General features: G+C 32.7%; 1 protein-coding gene across 3 annotated transcripts in view; it reads right to left on the bottom strand.

Annotated features, from left to right (window-relative positions):
- Positions 1-19,153, bottom strand: part of LOC125053519 (flotillin-2) — a 177,631-nt gene that overhangs the window by 7,857 nt on the left and 150,621 nt on the right. The window contains exons 1-2 of one of the 3 annotated variants that reach the window (XM_047654891.1): positions 14,144-14,532; positions 1,114-1,346 (exon numbers count right to left, since the gene is read on the bottom strand). In XM_047654891.1, coding sequence (XP_047510847.1) covers positions 1,114-1,346; positions 14,144-14,159 — 249 coding nt within the window. In that variant the 5' untranslated portion in view covers positions 14,160-14,532. Of the gene's footprint in view, positions 1-1,113; positions 1,347-4,346; positions 4,478-14,143; positions 14,533-19,153 lie in introns of those variants that run through there. The other 2 variants (XM_047654892.1, XM_047654890.1) reach the window with 2 other exon arrangements.

Here is a 19,153-nt window from a genome sequence, read left to right as displayed (position 1 = left end):
AGCATATGTACGATATATATAATATTTACTAGACTATCTAAAGTTAGTAACTCTTTTTTGGGAAAAGATACTCTTCTTAATAAAATCCCAGAGGCTCTTTAATCTCTGCATTTTAGAAAGAAATGTATTAAAGAAAAGCTGTGTAAAGGCTTACTATAAAGTTAACGATTATCTAGTTGATAAAGGGGCCTGAAACTAGTGCTAGACTTCTAATTAATTTGCGATATTTGTTTTAAAATAAGTGTTGTTTGATGATTTTCTATTTTAAAAGAGTATCGAGAGTTTTTTATGCCGGCTTTTTCTCTCGGCCTACTCCCTCTGACTTCTTTGCCGATCAGTAGGGATGCCTGCAGTTTCAAATTTAATGACGTGGAATAAGGGATACCTGTATCTTATGTTCCATATTAAACATATTTTATTTTTATTTTTTATTTTATATAATATGTGAAATCAATAACCTTAATGTACTTAATTAAGGTTATTGATTTCATTAATAAAAAACTCATGGCTTTAAAAAAATATATATAAGTTAACCTACTGCAGCAGCTGGGTTACTTAGAATAAACCCCTTAAGTTAAAAACCCTTGGACACCTGCACAGCCGGGTGGGTTGTCTGCCTTTAACGCAAGTCACATTGGTTCGAAAATACCTCTACTAGCAGCTCGTTCTACAAAATAGGTGATGCCTGGAGCCTTAATATATATATGATATATATATACAGGGTGGCCAAAAAGTCGTGGATCAAACGCAAATAGGGGATAGATGAGGTCATCAGCTGCAAAAAATTGTCAGTAGTATTGTAGTATGTCTAACGCAAGAACTCATCAGTACCAATCTAGTGGATATTATGAAAAAGCTACAGAATGTAGATTTTTTCGAATTTTAATAAGAATTAGTAAAAAAAGGTAAATTTTCTTATAAAACGCAAAACAAATTATAACTCTGCCGGGGTTGAGCTTAGAGACCTCCCGTAGAACAATTTTTTGCAGCTGATGACCTCATCTATCCCCTATTTGCGTTTATATATATATATATATCTTTGTTCGAATCATAAAAATCCGTTCAGCCGTTTAAGCATCTAATATTCTAATACAATGCATATATATAACATACCCGTATTCCAGCATCTCTATTAGCCTGTGCTACTCCAATATCCGCGTCTCTTTTGACAACCGCCGTCTGCGCCTTGCCCAAGCTGGCCAAGTACTGCACGTCATCGTAGACGTCCTTGATCGTGAACGAGAGGATCTCGATGCCCATCCGACCGACGTCTGGAGCCGCCACTTCGCGCACCAGACCCGCGAACTGGTCTCTGTCCTTGTACACCTCTTCTACTGTAAGAGTTCCTGTGGGAAAGATACGCATTGATAAGTTGGTGTCTAATTCAAGTTTAAAAACTCCGCATACGGAATTGCCTGTGTACCATATGCCGACAACGAATTATTTAATATTTCGGCCATGCAATGCACAGAGGCGATGAGAACTTGGAGAAGCTGATCATGGTTGGTTACACAGAGGGAAAAGATCACGTGGCCGATTCACCAACCCGGTGGACCGATCAAGTGAAAGACTCATCATCATTAATACTATACACTGTTATAAGAGAGGCGCTGGACAGAAACCGGTGGAAACAGACTGTCTGCTTCAGATGTTTCCTTGCTAACCACGATGCTCATGAGCTACCGACTGAAGAGAGCGATTTTAAAGTTTAATAACGGCAGATTGATCTTATGTTGACTTTGAAAATATGACTTTCATGTCATATTTTCTGGGCCTTTTTTGTTTCAAAGTCTAATTTTACTATTGTCGCACTATATATGATGCATTATATCAGAATTAGAAGACACATCAAGTGGCACTACAATCTTATACAAGTACCTACTAGTAAACCGATTCATTCATAGGCACTATATTTTTTTTTTAAATGTAGGTGAATAGGCGATTAGGCCTTCTACGACACTGGTCGATTTTTAAAGTTTCAGCCAAAACCTTTTATAAAGTGTAGCGTATAAGCATGTATTATATATATATATTAATTGAATGGTTACTCTTAAACATGTACTGCATACCGCAGTATTCCAGGAATTGAACTTCCGTGAGTTCTGGTGTCCATGACCAGCTTTCTTTGTACATTTGTATTAATAAAAAAATAATATTTTTCAGTAGAACATAGCGTTGTTTAACATTACTGGATATAAATTCCATTTCATAAGGAATCCGGCATTTCACCCCTCTGAAGATTGAATACCCTAATTTATAACATGCCCAAAATTTCGGTATCACGTTCTTCTCGAATTTACGTAATGGGCTATTCCTAAACGTTTCTTACTTAGCATAATGTTTTCAAGTTATTATTTTTTTCATAACAACCGTTTTCTTTTAATTATTTGACTATTGTGTTTCCCTAGTTCAACTTTCGTACCTCTATAAGTAATTCACATCAGCAATGACAGGCTGTGATTAATGAACTTTAATATAAATAGTTGAAGAAACAAGTTCTACTGTAAGTTACGTTGTACATTAAGCGGCGACCGTCGTTACTATTCGTACCCTCAGCGAAAACTAACCTTTCGAAAATGGCACACATGACACAATGTATGAAAATAATTAATGAACAGCATAGATTAACACACGATTTTATTTGTCCGTTGAGTGAACTGACAAAATGTTAATTCCATGTTAGTTCCTATACTGTAAGAAAGAGTATTTTTGTAAATATTTTAATCTATTATATTACTCTTTAATGCTGTGTTGTTTTTTCTATGTAAATGTAAATATTTACCTCCTTGAAATAATCTGTAATGGTAATGTAATTTTGTTGAATAGATAAATAATAAAATGTTTATGAGTAGCAGTTGTTCACAAACTGTAGGAATAAAATAACATTTAAAAATGTAAAGTTAAAACCTCGAATGATCACGACATAAAAATGTGTCTCATGAGTCACATTGTTGTAATTTAAATATAGAACAATGTCTATTAAAAAAATGTAGGTTTTTACGCATTTTCTTACTTAATATAGCAAAACCCGACAGTTTTTTCCCTTTATCATTATTATCCGGGTTCAATACTCTTAATACCAGTCGTAATTCGTTCCAGTCTGGTTTTCTATAAAAACCTATGACAACGCGTACTGGTACTTAATAGAAAATACGTAAATACTTTTGTTATAAAGGTTTTACTTGATAGTTAAGTTGGTTGGAGTTTGTTAGACGTTGGCTGACATTCCAATGCGTTGGAATTGGAGATGGAATGTAATGTTTAACATTTAGTAGCCGATAACAATTCTAACTAATTCCTTTACCTACAGAGAACAATAATCACATTTATAGAAAAGCGATTCTCATTATAATTAACAATTCATAAAAATAGTTGCACATTAAATGCATAACATTGTTAAGAAATGTCGTAATTATTGAGATAACATTTTATGGTTTATGACAATGTCTCAATCTATAGTTATACTACTACTATAACTGGGCTGTCGCAATATCTAAGTGGTGATGGGCAGGCCACATTGCGCATGGACAAGAACCGATGGAGAACACTCCTTGAACTCGGCAGACCAAAAGACCGCGCCGTCGCCAACCCTATAGGTGGTCATGGTCAAGGAGGTTGGCTCCCAGAGGATGCAGAGAGGCCAGTGCTGGGCTGGAGGAAGATGGAGGAGACCTTCGAAATAACCGAAATACTTTATTCATATAGGTAACCAAGTACACTTATGAACGTCAACAGAAGAGATGTTAAATTGATTCTAAATTAACATTTACTACCAGTTCGCAAGTCAATGGCGTAGAGCGGACAAGAAACTCTCCACCACACTTCTACGTCCAGAATGGACCAAATAACTGATGATGATGACGGTTCTAACCTGAGAATTTAATATAAAAGAGATAGCGAGAAAAGATTGGAGAATATTAGCGAAGATAAGAGACAAATGGAAGAATTTGGAAGACGCCTTCACTCCTTTAGTATGAAATATAATTGCATACAACATAAACTTAATGTAATTTTTTAATACATTTTTTTTAATTCTCATCTCCAACCATTTTATACCCCATTCAATATAAATAATCACTTATTTGGATACAAAATAAATATTTATCGCATTTTGTACATTTATCTCAACGCATTACTGTCAAACAAAATCTAACAAAAACTAATTTGTTAATTTTGTATTTAATTTGTTTGTAATTAAAACAAATTTAAAAAGATTGGTTCCTGTGTTAGTGTACCTTTAATGCTGGCAGAATTTCCTCGCTTTTACTTACTTATATGTACGTTGAGCGAGTAAAGAATATTGTAAATATATTTGAGTGTTGGAAATAAAAGTATTCAATACTTACTTTTTAACATTAAGGTATGTCAGTCCAAATGTAAGCCCGATAGGAATAAGCGCAAATCGAAGCATTTCCATTATTATAAACACTATAACGACTTGGAAGACATCAAATTGGCAATACGAAGACACTTAGTCAGGAAAACTTTATTATTAAAATATAGTTTGTCAAAGCGCCCTTGAATGTCTTTGACTATATTAATTATATATATTATCAGACTATATTATTATTAAGTGAATAACCAGTCCAAGCTAAAGACATGTCAAGTCGTAATCAGTGCAAATTTTATACTAAATAGACTCCTGAATACGCACTCTGCGTTTAAACACTTCCGTCATAACATATTTTATCTCTGCATTTGATAAAAATGCGGCAAGATTGTTATCATTTTGATTTTAAGTACGATCGAAAGATTGTAACGTCTCGCTTTTCGGTTTGAATCCCGATGGAATATGAATTATTGGATAATTAAAAAAAATCAGTGGCGCTACAACCTCTTTAGGCAAGACCTAAAGAGGCCTCAGATTTCTGAATCTGTTTCATGATCATTTTTAAATCTAATAGGCAAGTAGGTGATCAGCCTCCAGTTCCTGACACACGCCGTCGACTTTTTGTGTCTAAGACATGTCGGTTTCCTCACGATGTTTTCCTACACCGTTCGAGCAAATGTTTACACATAGCACGCACGCACATAGAAAGAAAGTTCATTGGTGCACAGCCGAGGGTCGTACCTACGACCTCAGGTATGAGAGTCGCACGCTGAAGCCACTAGGCCAACACTGCTCTCGTCTCTCTCTCTCTCTCTCATCATCTCATTATGGGATATCAATATTATATTTGAAACGTTATAAAATTATCTCATTTTACTAGTTATAATTAAATTAAAAAATGTATCTGCTTTATTCTAAGGGCATATCGTTGAATCAATAAACCCTCCTTAGTAGTCACTGAAGCTAAAGGGAAGGTCAATAGATCACTTGACCTTAGACTGTTATGAAGAAATGTTCCACATTTATGTTTACATAAAAAACGGGCGTTGTAGCAACCATGTTTCGTGATATTTTTTTTCTTAATAGGCAAGTAGGTGATCACTGATCAGCCTTCTGTGTACGACTTTTGTGTCTAAGACATGTGGATTTTAATTAGATATTAATAGAATAATATTAAAGATAAGACGTAATTAGTAACGTCCTTGACATGACCTCAATACTCCTTGAAGCCGATAATTCTTAAGTAGGATTAAGGTAACAGGGTCGAACTTCGGCATAATAAAATATAACAGAGATACATAGTCGCTTTTTACTATCTGTGAATATCTAAAGGTCCAAGCGGGTTCCGACTCTCCCATAATTATCATGAGGATATTTCCGGAGTAGTTGTCGCTCGGGACCGGCTGGTGACGCCAAGCCCACCAGACCTAAGTTTAATCAAATAAAATCCCTTTTTAGGAAAGGGGAGATTTGACTTCCCTGCTGCCTAGCTTTTCAGCCACAGATTTGCTTGGTCGCGTAACTGATAGGCTACTATGTAGGGGTCATATGTAAAAAAGATATATGTATATCTAAACGTAATGCATGGCACCACATACCTACACTTAGTACAACTTATATAAATTCTTTAAAAAATATACAGCCAGCTCAAAAATGAACTAAAAAGTATTCTGGTTGTAGTGCCATCTCATTTTGAAGGCGATTACCATGTCTATGTCTACTTTAATCTTGGGATTTGAACAAGGACTTGGTGCTAAAGAATTAAATAATAAGCTGCTGGATTATGGCTAGCTGAACAGGATTTCGAATCTACAGAGGCCTTACGTACATATCTTGGCATGACTCTGAGGTGCCAAAAACTAACACAGACACAGCGCACGATTATAACAATTCTTAGCTCTACACTCTCAAATACATGCGCACACACCGATTCACACACTCACACATTCACATATACTTAATGTCTTATAAGACTTGTGTTTGATTAGTGGTAACACTAAACTTACTTTTTATCCAAAAACTATTTTAAACATGTACCATGTACCTAACTGACTAATGTTATCTAGTAACCCACAACACAGGTACTCCTTAGTGTGGGACTAGCGATATATGAATTTTTTCACAACCTATTTGTCATCAATAAAGTTTATATTTATGTCCTATTTTTATTTTAATAGCCTACTGACCAAGAATTAACTGTATTGTTACTTAGTTTATATACAAGGTTATATGTTAGTTCTGATTATTGGAAGTAATAAATTAACATAGGCATCGAATTCTAAACAGCTGTACGAAGTTTAAAAACTCAAAACAACTAAACGAGTTATATCGGTTTAAATTGGGAACTAAAAAGTATTATTTCTAGTAAACAACTGTTTATTACATCTCTGTACTGATTGTGTATCCTACGCTTCCTTCGTTGTAACACATGACAAGACAAGGAGATCATTCATCTAAATATAGTAATAACCTAGTAAATGTACTATAAACTAAACATTTTGCTATGACGAGTACGTCATTTGAACACAGTCCGTAAATTGTGTATCTTTTTAGTAACAATCTGAGAGATGGCATAAATCCCTGGATACAATGGCCGGGTAAGAACGAAAAAAAATCATAACACAAACCGTAAACAAAGCAACATTGTTATTCGTAGAATGTCCAAATGGATTTTGGACGAAATAAATCACTGAACGTGCGGGATTTCGCTTGTAAAATCGAATCGAAGACGTCGTGTTGCTGTTGATATTTGATGATATTAAAAAAAAAATACAAATCAAAAGACAAACCAGTGGCGCTACAACCTTTTTAGGTCCGGACCTCAGATTTATGTATCTGTTTCATGATCATTAGTCAATCTAATAGGGAAGTAGGTGATCAGCCTCCTGTGGCACACACGCCGTCGACTTTTTCGGTCTGAGGCAAGCCGGTTCTCTCACGATGTTTTCCTTCACCGTTCGTGCGAATGTTAAATGCGCACATAGAAAGAAAATCCATTGGTACACAGCCGGGGATCGAACCTACGACCTCAGGGATGAGGGTCGCATGCTGAAGCCACTAGGCCAACACCGCTTAATACAAATCTACATTTAATTAATCGTGAATATTGAAGATTATATGTTATCCAAGAGTCACAAGATTATTTTCTTTTCTAGAGGTAATTGTTTTATCAAAATATATTGTTGTTTTATTTAAATAATTAAAACTAAGTAAAGAAGTTTTATCTTATCTACATAGTACGACCAAGCTTTACCGATTTTATTGCACAGGAAGAGTAGAAAATAAGGATTTTAGTATTTATATATTAACAGTCTAAAATAAATAAGACATGTATAATGTATATATAATGGAAATAACATAAGGTAAAATAGATAACAGAAGATGCAATCACCTATGTAAGCTAGAATGTTGTATTTATAGCCTATTGGAAACACTATAATGTCGGCTCAGGGGAACATGCTATCTTTGATTTATCGTATATACGTACTACGAGTATAATAAAACAAGAGACTGATGTGTAAGTATATAGACATTGATCAGTTAATCCATTAAAGAGATTAAAATTATTGAAGTCCCCTAACTCTGTTTACTAGAATTTAATAACATTGCCTCACCACAACTAAGGCTTTTACCTTTCTTAACTCATTAAGTATTATATAGAAGTAAACCATAACTACTTCCACTTCAAGATTTTTAAGACAAAATTCTTTAAGTAAGAACAATTAGTTTTAAAGTTAACTAAATCATTATTATAGATAGACACTTAAACCATTCGTATATATCCACACCACACAATATATACTTTTTTATACAGTCTTAATCCATTTAAAAAGTATAAGAGAATAAAAATGTAAATATCGAAGTTCCTAACCCATTTAAAGCTAACATCGAAGTTTACTGGAATCTAATGAATTAGGCTCACCACGACAAAATCTTACAACTTTCTTTACCGATTTAATATTAAATTAAAAAAAAATATATTATACGTATAAAAAGTCTCAATTTACTACGGGGACTTTATGATGTGTTGATCCATATAACCATGTATAAAACAATAAGTTTTGGAATTTAATCGAATGAAAATCTTTTATTCCTAATTTATTTTTTTTGTACTTTCACGTTTCATCAAAGTGATCACTTAAAAATAAAGGTTTTCTACGTTTATTTAGACATTAAATTAGTTAATTCAGATAATTTATTAAACCAGGAAAATCGATAATCCCGCGAGGCCGGGTCCCGCCGCTCGCGACGGCAGCGGCAGGACTGAACTCCCAATGGAGTTTTCACAATATTACTATTGAAAACCGATGCTTACAGCCTTCCAATATAAAGCGGGTATAATCCAATACAAATAATGCTAATCGAAGTAGATTAACGAAGTAATATTTTGTAAATGAAACTCCCTACTGACCTTTTATAGGTTTAGGCGAACAAAGTTATGAAAAATGCTGAAACACGTATTAGAGATCTTTAAATTTTCCGAACTACTTGACCTCCGCTGAGATCTTTAGATTGCTAAAGAATTTTATTTCTAATAATTATTCTCAGATAACTAAAATATGCTTATCCGACAGTCTAATGGACCAGATGGAAGCGGTAACCACGGAGGAAGTTGACTGCATATGCATAACCCGCAATAGTTTGCACTTTGCAACGCATTAATATTAAAGCCAACAAATCATACAGAATGAACACGTGAGCTTTACAAATAAACACAGTATTTAGAAGCAATATTGTTTTGTTTCTTTATTGCTATGAAGATTATTAGTAATCATAACAATCAAATACTATATTTACAATTTTCTTAACCTACATAGTAATAATAAAAATAGTTAAAAAGAATATGAAAACAAATTTAAAAAGTTTGGTCGCTGTGGCGGTGTACCTTTAACGCTGGCAGCATTTCCTCGCTGTATTGCGATACTTATTCGTTGAGCGAGGAAAGCACCAGCTCTGGGGTCACCGGTACTATCTATTAGTATAGGCGCCAACTTCAATCTTTAATTAGCGCCTGTGCACTTGAAAAGTACACAGCGCACGCGCTTGTTTAGTTTTTTGCTATAAAGTGTATTTGACAACGAGCATTAATATTTATTTTACCCTCATGGCAACAAGGTCTATTAGGCTAGAATAAAAAATAATTTGTATCAATTTTGAGCCTAAGTGGTGAACCATCAAACAACGAAAAAGTTTTATTATTAAAAATATATGAATATCAATTTACAAACGGTTGTATACAAACATCTCTATATATATAAAATTCTCGTGTTACAATGTTCGTTCCCATACTCCTCCGAAACGGCTCGACCGATTCTTATGAAACTTTTTATGCATATTGTAAGTCTGAGAATCAGCTACTATCTATCTTTCAAACCCTTAAGTGATAAGGGGTGTCCAGGCCAAAAAAGCTTTTATTTTTTTATGATACAGCATACAAAAATACATACAACCCCTAATTTTCGCCCCTCTACGATCAACCCCTATTTTTTATTATAGTAGATAGTTATTTTTATTTATCTAAAAAAAAGTTTCCTAAAAATAATATATATGGCAAAACAACGTTTGCCTATTTATATAAATGTTTAAGTGTCGAAGCAAAGTATCGTATAAAAATAAATATAAGGCACGGACTAGGGACAAGTAGTAAGGTCGCAAAATAAATCGCGAAGCTCATTAAACGAGATCACATATAGAGGAAATCCTTACAAGAAAACCGATATCGTGTTGACCTAACACGAATGAAAAATAAAACGGGCATTTAAAGAGAGTTTCATTCGCAAAGAACCCTTTTGGTCAGCGAAATGTTTTAGGAACTTTTTCATATAAATTGGGGTTTCCAAGTCATCAAAACCTCCCGTTTGTCAAAAACGTATTTGACATTTAGGAGTTACAGCTGGCGCTAACTCTCGTTTCTGAATCTTTAACACAGAAATTATTGAAATGTGTACTTTATTACTCAATTGTTGTCGTTATTGAGACTGGGTGTAATCTAGAGTGTATCATTGTATAAAAGACAAGTCAAACCAACGAAAGCCAATTGATTCCGAGGTTTTAGGGTGTTCATCGATTACGCGAGTATAATTCGATTAAAGTACAATGTTTAAAAATAATAAATGTGTGCGTGTACTAGGTGTACACACGTAAGAAGTGAAACTTCTTTATGACCTTATTTTTCGAAAAATGATCTACTATATGCAACTTTACAGAAATTGGTTAAATAAAGTTAAATTAGATAAAGTTTAACAAAAGGCTTTTATTATCATAGACATGAATACAAATACAATTATTTCATTTTAACTTATAACTAACGGATCAACCGTGGTAGGGACAAGAAAAAGATGGCGCGTAACCGAAAAATGTGTGTAAATTTTTTTCCAACGCCGATAAAGAAGCTTGACTTCAAAAAGCAACATGGCGCGTAACCTGCTACAAAATTTCTCCCATACGTCGATAAAGAAGTTTCACTTAAAAAGATGGCGCGTAACGGAAAAATGTGACGCGTAACGAAAAAATGTTACACTTAATTTTTTTCCAACCCCGATAAAGAAGTTTCACTTCAATAATAACACAACTCTTTAAATAAATTTGTAATACATATGTATTTCATTTACTAGATATTTTAAAAGTACCCATAACCGACGAACATGCATGGTGAATGCCATGAATGTTCATGAAGCAGAAGAGGTATGTCAAGACCATAGAAGGTGGAGATCCGTGAGAAAGGCGTGCATATATAAACAAATATTTCGTTTACTACAAGTGATATTTTGAGAAGTCTATTAAATATTCATGATTTTAGATTTAGATAGATCACACCTGACGAGGTTATAAACGAACGCCAAAAACGCGTTAACCGCTTAACACCCTTATCTTTATATCAACCTTTATGAAACCTTATTAAAATCTATCATAAATTCTTTATACTTATTAAGTAAAGAACTTGCACTTTCCTCACTTAATTATTTTCAAAACTCTAAAACTGGAAATGTTCGCGTGCCATCGATCATAGATATCTCAATTTTATTATTTCACACTATATTTTCCTTTTATTTTACAGAACAGGGGGCAAACGGGCAGAAGGCTCATGTGATGATAAATGATTCCGCGCCCATGGACACGTACGCCAGAAGGCTCGCGAGTGTGTATCTTTTAAGAATTGGTACGCACTTTTCATGAAGGACTGTGAATCGAATTGGTTCGAAATACTTCAGTAGGCAGCTGGTTCTAGAGGTGATGCGCGGCAAAAGATATCGCTGTACGCCACGCCTTGTTTTTATTTAACCTAAATGAATCTTTCTTTTCGTTTCTTAAAGTTTCATATTAAGAAAGCTAGATAAGAATCAAAGAACTTGCGAATAAGTTCTTTGATTGATTCATGGTTTACAAATTACAAATTAGAATCTATTTAATTGTGACGTAGCTTTGTCGCACATCGAGTGTAACCCGATGACCTAGATTGCTAGTACTGGCCAAAGAAGTTTTTTTTTTACGGATATATACAGAAATATTATATAATAATCAAAATAATACAATAAAAAAAGAAGCTTAAGTCCAAAGACAACACATCAAATTGACTGCCATTTCTGGCATCTAGGATTAATAATAAAACAAACTTATTCGAGTAAATTTGAAGAGTTTGGGCATAAATCAACTCACAAACTTTTTTGGTTATGAAACTGTCATTGACAGATTCGTTTGGATATTAATGACAAAATATTGGATAAAATATTTGCCCCCGATAGGTAGGTGGGTCAAAAAAAAACAACCATAAACCAAGGAAGATTTTAAGAGCGGGGAAAAACTGGATAATGGCCTTCATACCTTTAAAACGTGTCCAATTAATTTATTAGAAATAACTTAATATAACATAACGTTATAGTCCTCGAAAAAGGTTATTTTTATTTAAATTATTGGATAAAATTATAAATAGGGTTGGAATTTGGAATAATGAGTCTAATATTGCATTAATATTATTTACGCTAATGTTATTATGACAGTTTAAAATTATTTTACCAATGAAATGCCTAAATAAGGCACCAAACCTATATTAAATTCTCCTTAATTATATATTAGTATCTATTGAATAATTATAGCTTCATGCTCTTAAGTGTCATGAACTCAGATGAACGTGATGGATCATTGAAGGTGAGATAATGTCAAGTTCTTGTTTACTGATAATATATAATTATAATAATAATTTTATTTATTGCGTAAAACAGGTATCCGCTACGTCATGTCAGAACTGTCATTATGTAGCAATATATTGTGGAGTAATATCGAAAATTAATTACAATAAATAAATTAATAGTTAAATAATGAAAAACATTAAATTAATGATATTACCATATCGTTAATATAAATTTACATTACTTTATTTTACTTATTCCACATACAATATTATTAGATAAGTTATAGTCCTTTTTCACTGCTCTGATATCTAAAGATGTTATAAGACTGAACACCATATTATAATTTTAATAGTTTTTTATATACTTCTAAATAAAATAAACTTTAAACGTAAAGAGGAAATTCCTAAAAATTTAAAATTACGTACGCAAAGGTTGACATTTTAAAGGCCAGCAACGCACTTGCGAGCCCTCTGGAAATGTAAGTGTACATGCGGCGTTATCACTTAACATCAGATAACACGCCTGCCCATTTGCTCATTGTTTAAAAAAATTACCGATGGAAAAGAGATTTTCGACGATTAGATATTTTCGGCATATTTAAATATACACATTAGTATTAGTCAGCACATTAGTAGAGCGGCATATTTTCCTAACAATGAAACATGCTGGAAGTTTATTGTTCCATTATTTCCATGTTCTAGATCAAGACCGAACTACTGAAATAACATTACTGTTACTGGCACCTGTTGGATTGTTTTCATTAATTATACAAATGGTTTATACCAAGAAGATTGATGTACTTTGCTGCAATTACGATGATGTTTTAATCAGAAAGAAACAAAAATCTTTATTAGACACAATAAAAAGGATATTTCGTTAAAAGAAAGTGCACTAGATGCACCTAGGGTGTGTCTAAAAAAAATGATCTAATACATTTTTAAGACTCATTCCTGAACTGTGCCCTTTGTGATCTAAATGAAAATTGTAACTATTAAGAAGAAAATTACGGGGTACTCGCATAGAATACAAAGCCTTTACGAAACTATGTATGGTAGTTTCTCTAGAAATGTTGAGAAAATATTGATATTGAATATATCCTTTCGTAGAAGATTTGTTTAAAAATAAAAAAAGACCTTGGATATCTCCGTCCCATTCTTAACCGGAAATCTTTAAATACAATATATGAAGAAGATAACGTATAAAGGGTAAGAAAATCCAAATTTTGTTCATGAACATGTTCAGAACGGAAATAATTGAACTTGTAGACACAGGCGCGTGCGTCTTCGGATTTTTACTGTAGTAAAATAAAATGTTTATTATGGAACGTAAGATACATGTATCACTTAGTAAGTAAGCTATACAACTAAACTAAACAAAAATGGTATGTATAAGTAAAACTGTTTATATATTTTAATTGTTTCCAAAATAATTATCGTTATTTTAATAGACGTTTATTGTAACAATAATCAGATTGTATTACAAAGGAAATAGAGGCATTTGTCAAGTTCAAGTCGAAGGTTTATGTTGTACACTCTGTATACAAACTCGATTTCCGATGATAACGTCATGTCCTAATCCAATCGCCACTGAAGCTAACTGACAAATATTTGTAGTGATAATGTTTTTTTTTATTCTTAAAAGACGAAATCTAGGAGTTAAAAAATTTAAATAAATTTCTTCTTACCTTTTAATGACAACATAAGTACAGCCAACAGTCAATCCAATATTAAAAACACTCATCCATAGCAACGACATAGTGAAAACTAAAAAAGTTTTCTATATTACACTAATTCACTGGGGAATTGTCATGACCTTCATATGAACAAAAGCCACAGACTAAAAAGCGCGCCAAATATATTACTAGATTACAATTGAGTATTCCAAATTTAAACTGATAAAAACCTCTTATAGAAAAAAATATGATCACAGATTACAGTCGCGCTAAGATTCTAAATTCAAACCGCAACTTTCGAACACAACACAGATTAAAACAATTAATATAATTGACAGTGAAAACAATGGCGCTTGTTGAAAAGAACAAAAATCGATACACGAGACTGTATTACGCAAATGATCGTCACTGAATGATGAAGTCGCGAAGGTCCTTAGCAATATAAACTCCACTTTCCCCCGTTACTTTGTACGTTCCTTGAACTTGAAGGAGTTTTAATAAAAATAGTTTTACAGACACCTTGTAGTCATTTTATGTTATATGTATTGGGTTGTAATTTGTTATAGTAATTTTCGGAATTAATTAATTGTACTCTAAATTTAACTACGATTTTAATGAGAACAGCGTAATTAAAGCAATAGTCAATCTTGAATAAAATATGTCAAATAAAATTCAAAATAATACATAATTATAAATTTAAATTAAAACTAAGCGCCATTAAAACTAAAAACATTCGCTATGGTCCATAGTAGTGATATATAAATAATCAACCGGTTTTCAGATAACAGCTTACCAAGTACATACGTCAATAATACGTAAATTGGAAATATTACGCGTGAGCCAAATATGAATTAAGATAAAAATTAGATTAGATAAATTTTGTATATGCGCTATAAGTATAATTTATAATAAGTATACATTTTTTTTTAAATGAGCCTGTATTGCTCTTTTATTTAGTTCTTTTTAATTATTTTACTATTATTTCAACTAATCAGCTTGTCTCTGTACAAAGACCTCCAAATGCTCATCTGTCCTATGTTATTCTATATTTTAGAAATCCTCACCTGCCTTCCTTCTCTTTCCATCCAAATTCATCCAAATCCTGTCTCATTTTATCCTTTAGTTTGAGCATAAAAACTAAATCAAATGATCTGATTTTTCTGAATAAAATAAAATAAACGCATTGAAATCAATTACCATCATACGTCGACGAAATATCATAAAAAGTGACCAACAGTTTCTTCATCATCCCAAAGGATTACCGGCAACAGTATAATAGATCTCAATTTTCTGTCAACTCCAAGTGGTATAATTATGATCATAAAGATAAATATAAATAAATAATTCTTACACTGTTTTATTTAAAGTAAGATTCAGAAACAAAACTAAGCACGAACTATGACTAGCACATATAAAAATCCAATACGTTTTTGTCATACGAGAGTCACACTTAAATCTCCCTTATGAATAAATCGTCTTAGCTTAAGTACGTACGTCAGACATGTTTGACGTACAGAAGTTATAAATCGCACTAGCTGTACCTACGCTAAGATGTAAAGAAACAGATCTGTAAGTTGAAGTATTAATACTGCTTTAGTTTTTTATTTACAAAGCCATTTACGATTTGTCATAGGTTTTAACAAAAGTTTCACCTTGTAAAAGGCAATTGTTTTTGACGTCATGGTAAAAGGCATTCACCGGGGGCTACGTGATAGTAGGCACGTATTGTTCAGCCATACAAAAAAGCACTGTGAAAGGTTCATCCTGGGTCATGCGAAATATAGAGTGAAACTTATATTCTCGTTATAATTACGGACAATAATACGAGATACGAAAAACTTAGCCTTTGAAAAAATACCCTAATCTAATGAAGTAAATACGGATAAACCATTTCTTAATAGCCTTGAAGTCTAGCCAGAGAATCGCACCTCCGTACTTCTATTCGTAAAGACGAGAACACAACTTAAAATTTAAAAAAACGTAAATCTAAAACATCAGTCACATACAAAAATTTCATTAAAGTAGGTTCAGACTTAAAACACACGCACAGAAGATTGATACAGTTGTATTCCTTAATAAAATTAACTATAACCTCAGTATTATATACGTTGTAAATAATTTAAATACATTTAATACTTTATCCTAATATATAATTTATCTATATAAATAAAAATTAATCCAAAAATATGTAGCTAAGCGCAAAACTTAAAGACAGCTGGAGCAAATTGAGTATGTTTTTTAATTTGAGAGAGAAAAATTGGAATAAATATAAAAACAAATAAAAATTTAGTTTTATTATTTAGCTTTTATTCCTATGATACACCGAAAAGACTGTTCGCTTGTAGCGTTTGAAATGCAAGAACAATGCAGATATTGAAATGTGTTCGTGCCTTTCCTCAATGATCGAAAATGTACTACTTCCAAAAACAAATAAAACCTTAATAAACATGTATATATAAAATAGCATATTTTTCATTCATGAGTAATATAGTTCTTTCTCAAAGCTTTTAAATGATGAAATCGTTTACAATAGGTGACTCATAACTAAAGGGAAATCCAGTCGCAATGTTGTTGCACTCAAATCCCGCGCAGGTTCTTCAACTATAAGAACTAGTTATAGAAGGCCGCTGACATTTTATGCAGACATAGACGTAGACCACAGACAAAAACCCCATAGAGTATGGACTTGATGCAACGTCAAGTAGGAGTTGTATAAGAACATATTTTACGATAAAGAACCGTAGAGGTAACAGGTACATACAAAATGTTTTAGAAGTTGCAGATATATTTTTTGTATCATCTCAAAAAGGAAAGGACTTTAGCGTACTATTCCCTGAAAGGTCGGCGACACACCGTCCGCCCAGCCCCCGTTGTTGCAGGTGTTAATGGGCGGCGATTATCACTTTAAGCAAATAGTTTGCTTCCTGTCAAATAAAAAATATCACCTTATCCCGTCCGTGGTCACGGAGAAACATTATTTTTTATATTTGGAAAGAAATATATACTCGTATATATGTTATTTAGATATAATATATGATGGTGAAAGTGCATTTATTAATATTGTCTTTTATTGACATAACCTTTACACATTTAAAGAAAAAACTTTAAAGTTTAAAAACTTTAAAAAGAAACTTCTTTCTTTAAAACTTTAAATTTTAAAAACTTTAAAAAGACGCGAAACGTCGGATAAATTTAAAGTTATGTTAAATAATTGTAAATTTATAATAATACATAACTTTAATCCGGTTAAAAAGTTTTTTCTTTGTTCTATATTTTCTGATTCCAATTATTGAGGTACAACGCTTTGGTAATATTCATTGTTAAAACTTACCTTTATTCTGACACAAAGCAGGGATTTTTTTCTATTAATTTTATAAATTGGTTTAGATATTTTGTAGTACCAGTTGTTTGAAGTGTTGACATAACGCCGTCGACGTAAAATTCCACAATCTTTGTTTTTTTAGGACCGTGTTGCGCCATATCATAAATTTTTATGAAATACCCAATGGCGGGAAAACGTGGGATAAATATAGAATTAGATGTTTTAAGCGTAATAAATAGTTGTTTTAAATTGTATTATATCTAATATATAAAATTCTCGTGTCACAATGTTCGTTTCCATACTCCTCCGAAACGGCTCGACCGATTCTTATGATTTTTTTATGCATAGTCAGTAAGTCTGAGAATCGGCTACTATATATATTTTAACCCCCTAAGTGATAAAGGGTTTAGTTTAAGTGATAAATTTTTATTTTTTTAGACATTTTTTTTTGTTTTTATTTTTTTTATGATACAGCATACAAAAATACATACAACCTCAAATTTTCACCCCCCTTTGATAAACCCCTATTTGGTTCTTCAACTACAAGAAGTTCTTATATATATATATAGCTATATATAGCCTTGTCGCCAGCCTTCTATAACTAGTTCTTATAGTTGAAGAACCTGCGCGGGATTTGAGTGCAACAACATTGCGACTGGATTTCCCTTTAGTTATGAGTCACCTATTGTAAACGATTTCATCATTTAAAAGCTTTGAGAAAGAACTATATTTAACTCATGAATGAGAAATATGCATTGTTTACTTAGGATTTATTTGATTTTGGTTCTAGTAACAATTGTAACATAGAAATTATGTTAGACAACTTACATTTAGCACTAACATTATTTCGTTATAAACAAAAATTACAAATAGAAAATAAGAAGGCTTTGACACTTAACAAAGTCAAAATCATTTATTCATTTAGGTATCTCCGCTCTTTTTAATTGCCAAGTTTTCAAAATGTTTGTAATGAGCTGAAACCATTACACCCTGTTCCACATGACATCTTAAGTCATTAATTATAAAGAATTATAAGATTTGTCCTCTATCAGCAGTAGGCATGGTGAAATAGGAGCACGCACTTAAATTCTCGTGGGAACGACACGCAAATACATAGTCGAAGTAACTAACATCACCGCATACACGAATTCAAGTTCGACCAGTCATCTAAAGTAGCACCTTTTCACGAGTATGACGCATGGCCAGCTATCTGCCCCTCGTCATTGACTAGTTCTGGTCAGCGGTTTCACGCGATTTCATTCGGTCGTACTGCGATGTTTTTTTTTTGTAAATACAATACAATAACTAAAATTACAAATAGTAAGTACTGGTTTAAAAAACTGTGTTGCGGGACGAAGGCCTGTACCCAAAGAACCACAAAGAATATTGTTTTAACAATACAAAAAATCAAAGCAACAAAAGGTAACAAAACCGTAAATGCCTCTTTCTCACTGGCAAAACCCTATAAAAAATAATAGCTTCCCAAAGGAAAATATACACTAGGAGTCGAGAGTAATCGGTAAAAGTAAAAGTCGAGTTAATTTAATAGATTGTTGCCAAGTAAGTAATAAATCTTCTACCTAATGCTGTTGTTAAGAACCGTATAAGGTAAAATAACTTAGTTAAGAAAAAAGCGTGTACACGAACGTTTCCTAGTCTCGACTTAGAATTCAGTATTATATATTTTATAAGCAGCTGTC

The sequence above is a fragment of the Pieris napi genome, chromosome 11 (assembly GCF_905475465.1).
Source record: "Pieris napi chromosome 11, ilPieNapi1.2, whole genome shotgun sequence".
In the NCBI taxonomy this organism is placed as follows: Eukaryota; Metazoa; Arthropoda; class Insecta; order Lepidoptera; family Pieridae; genus Pieris; species Pieris napi.
This window is presented reverse-complemented; position numbering and strand designations above follow the sequence as displayed.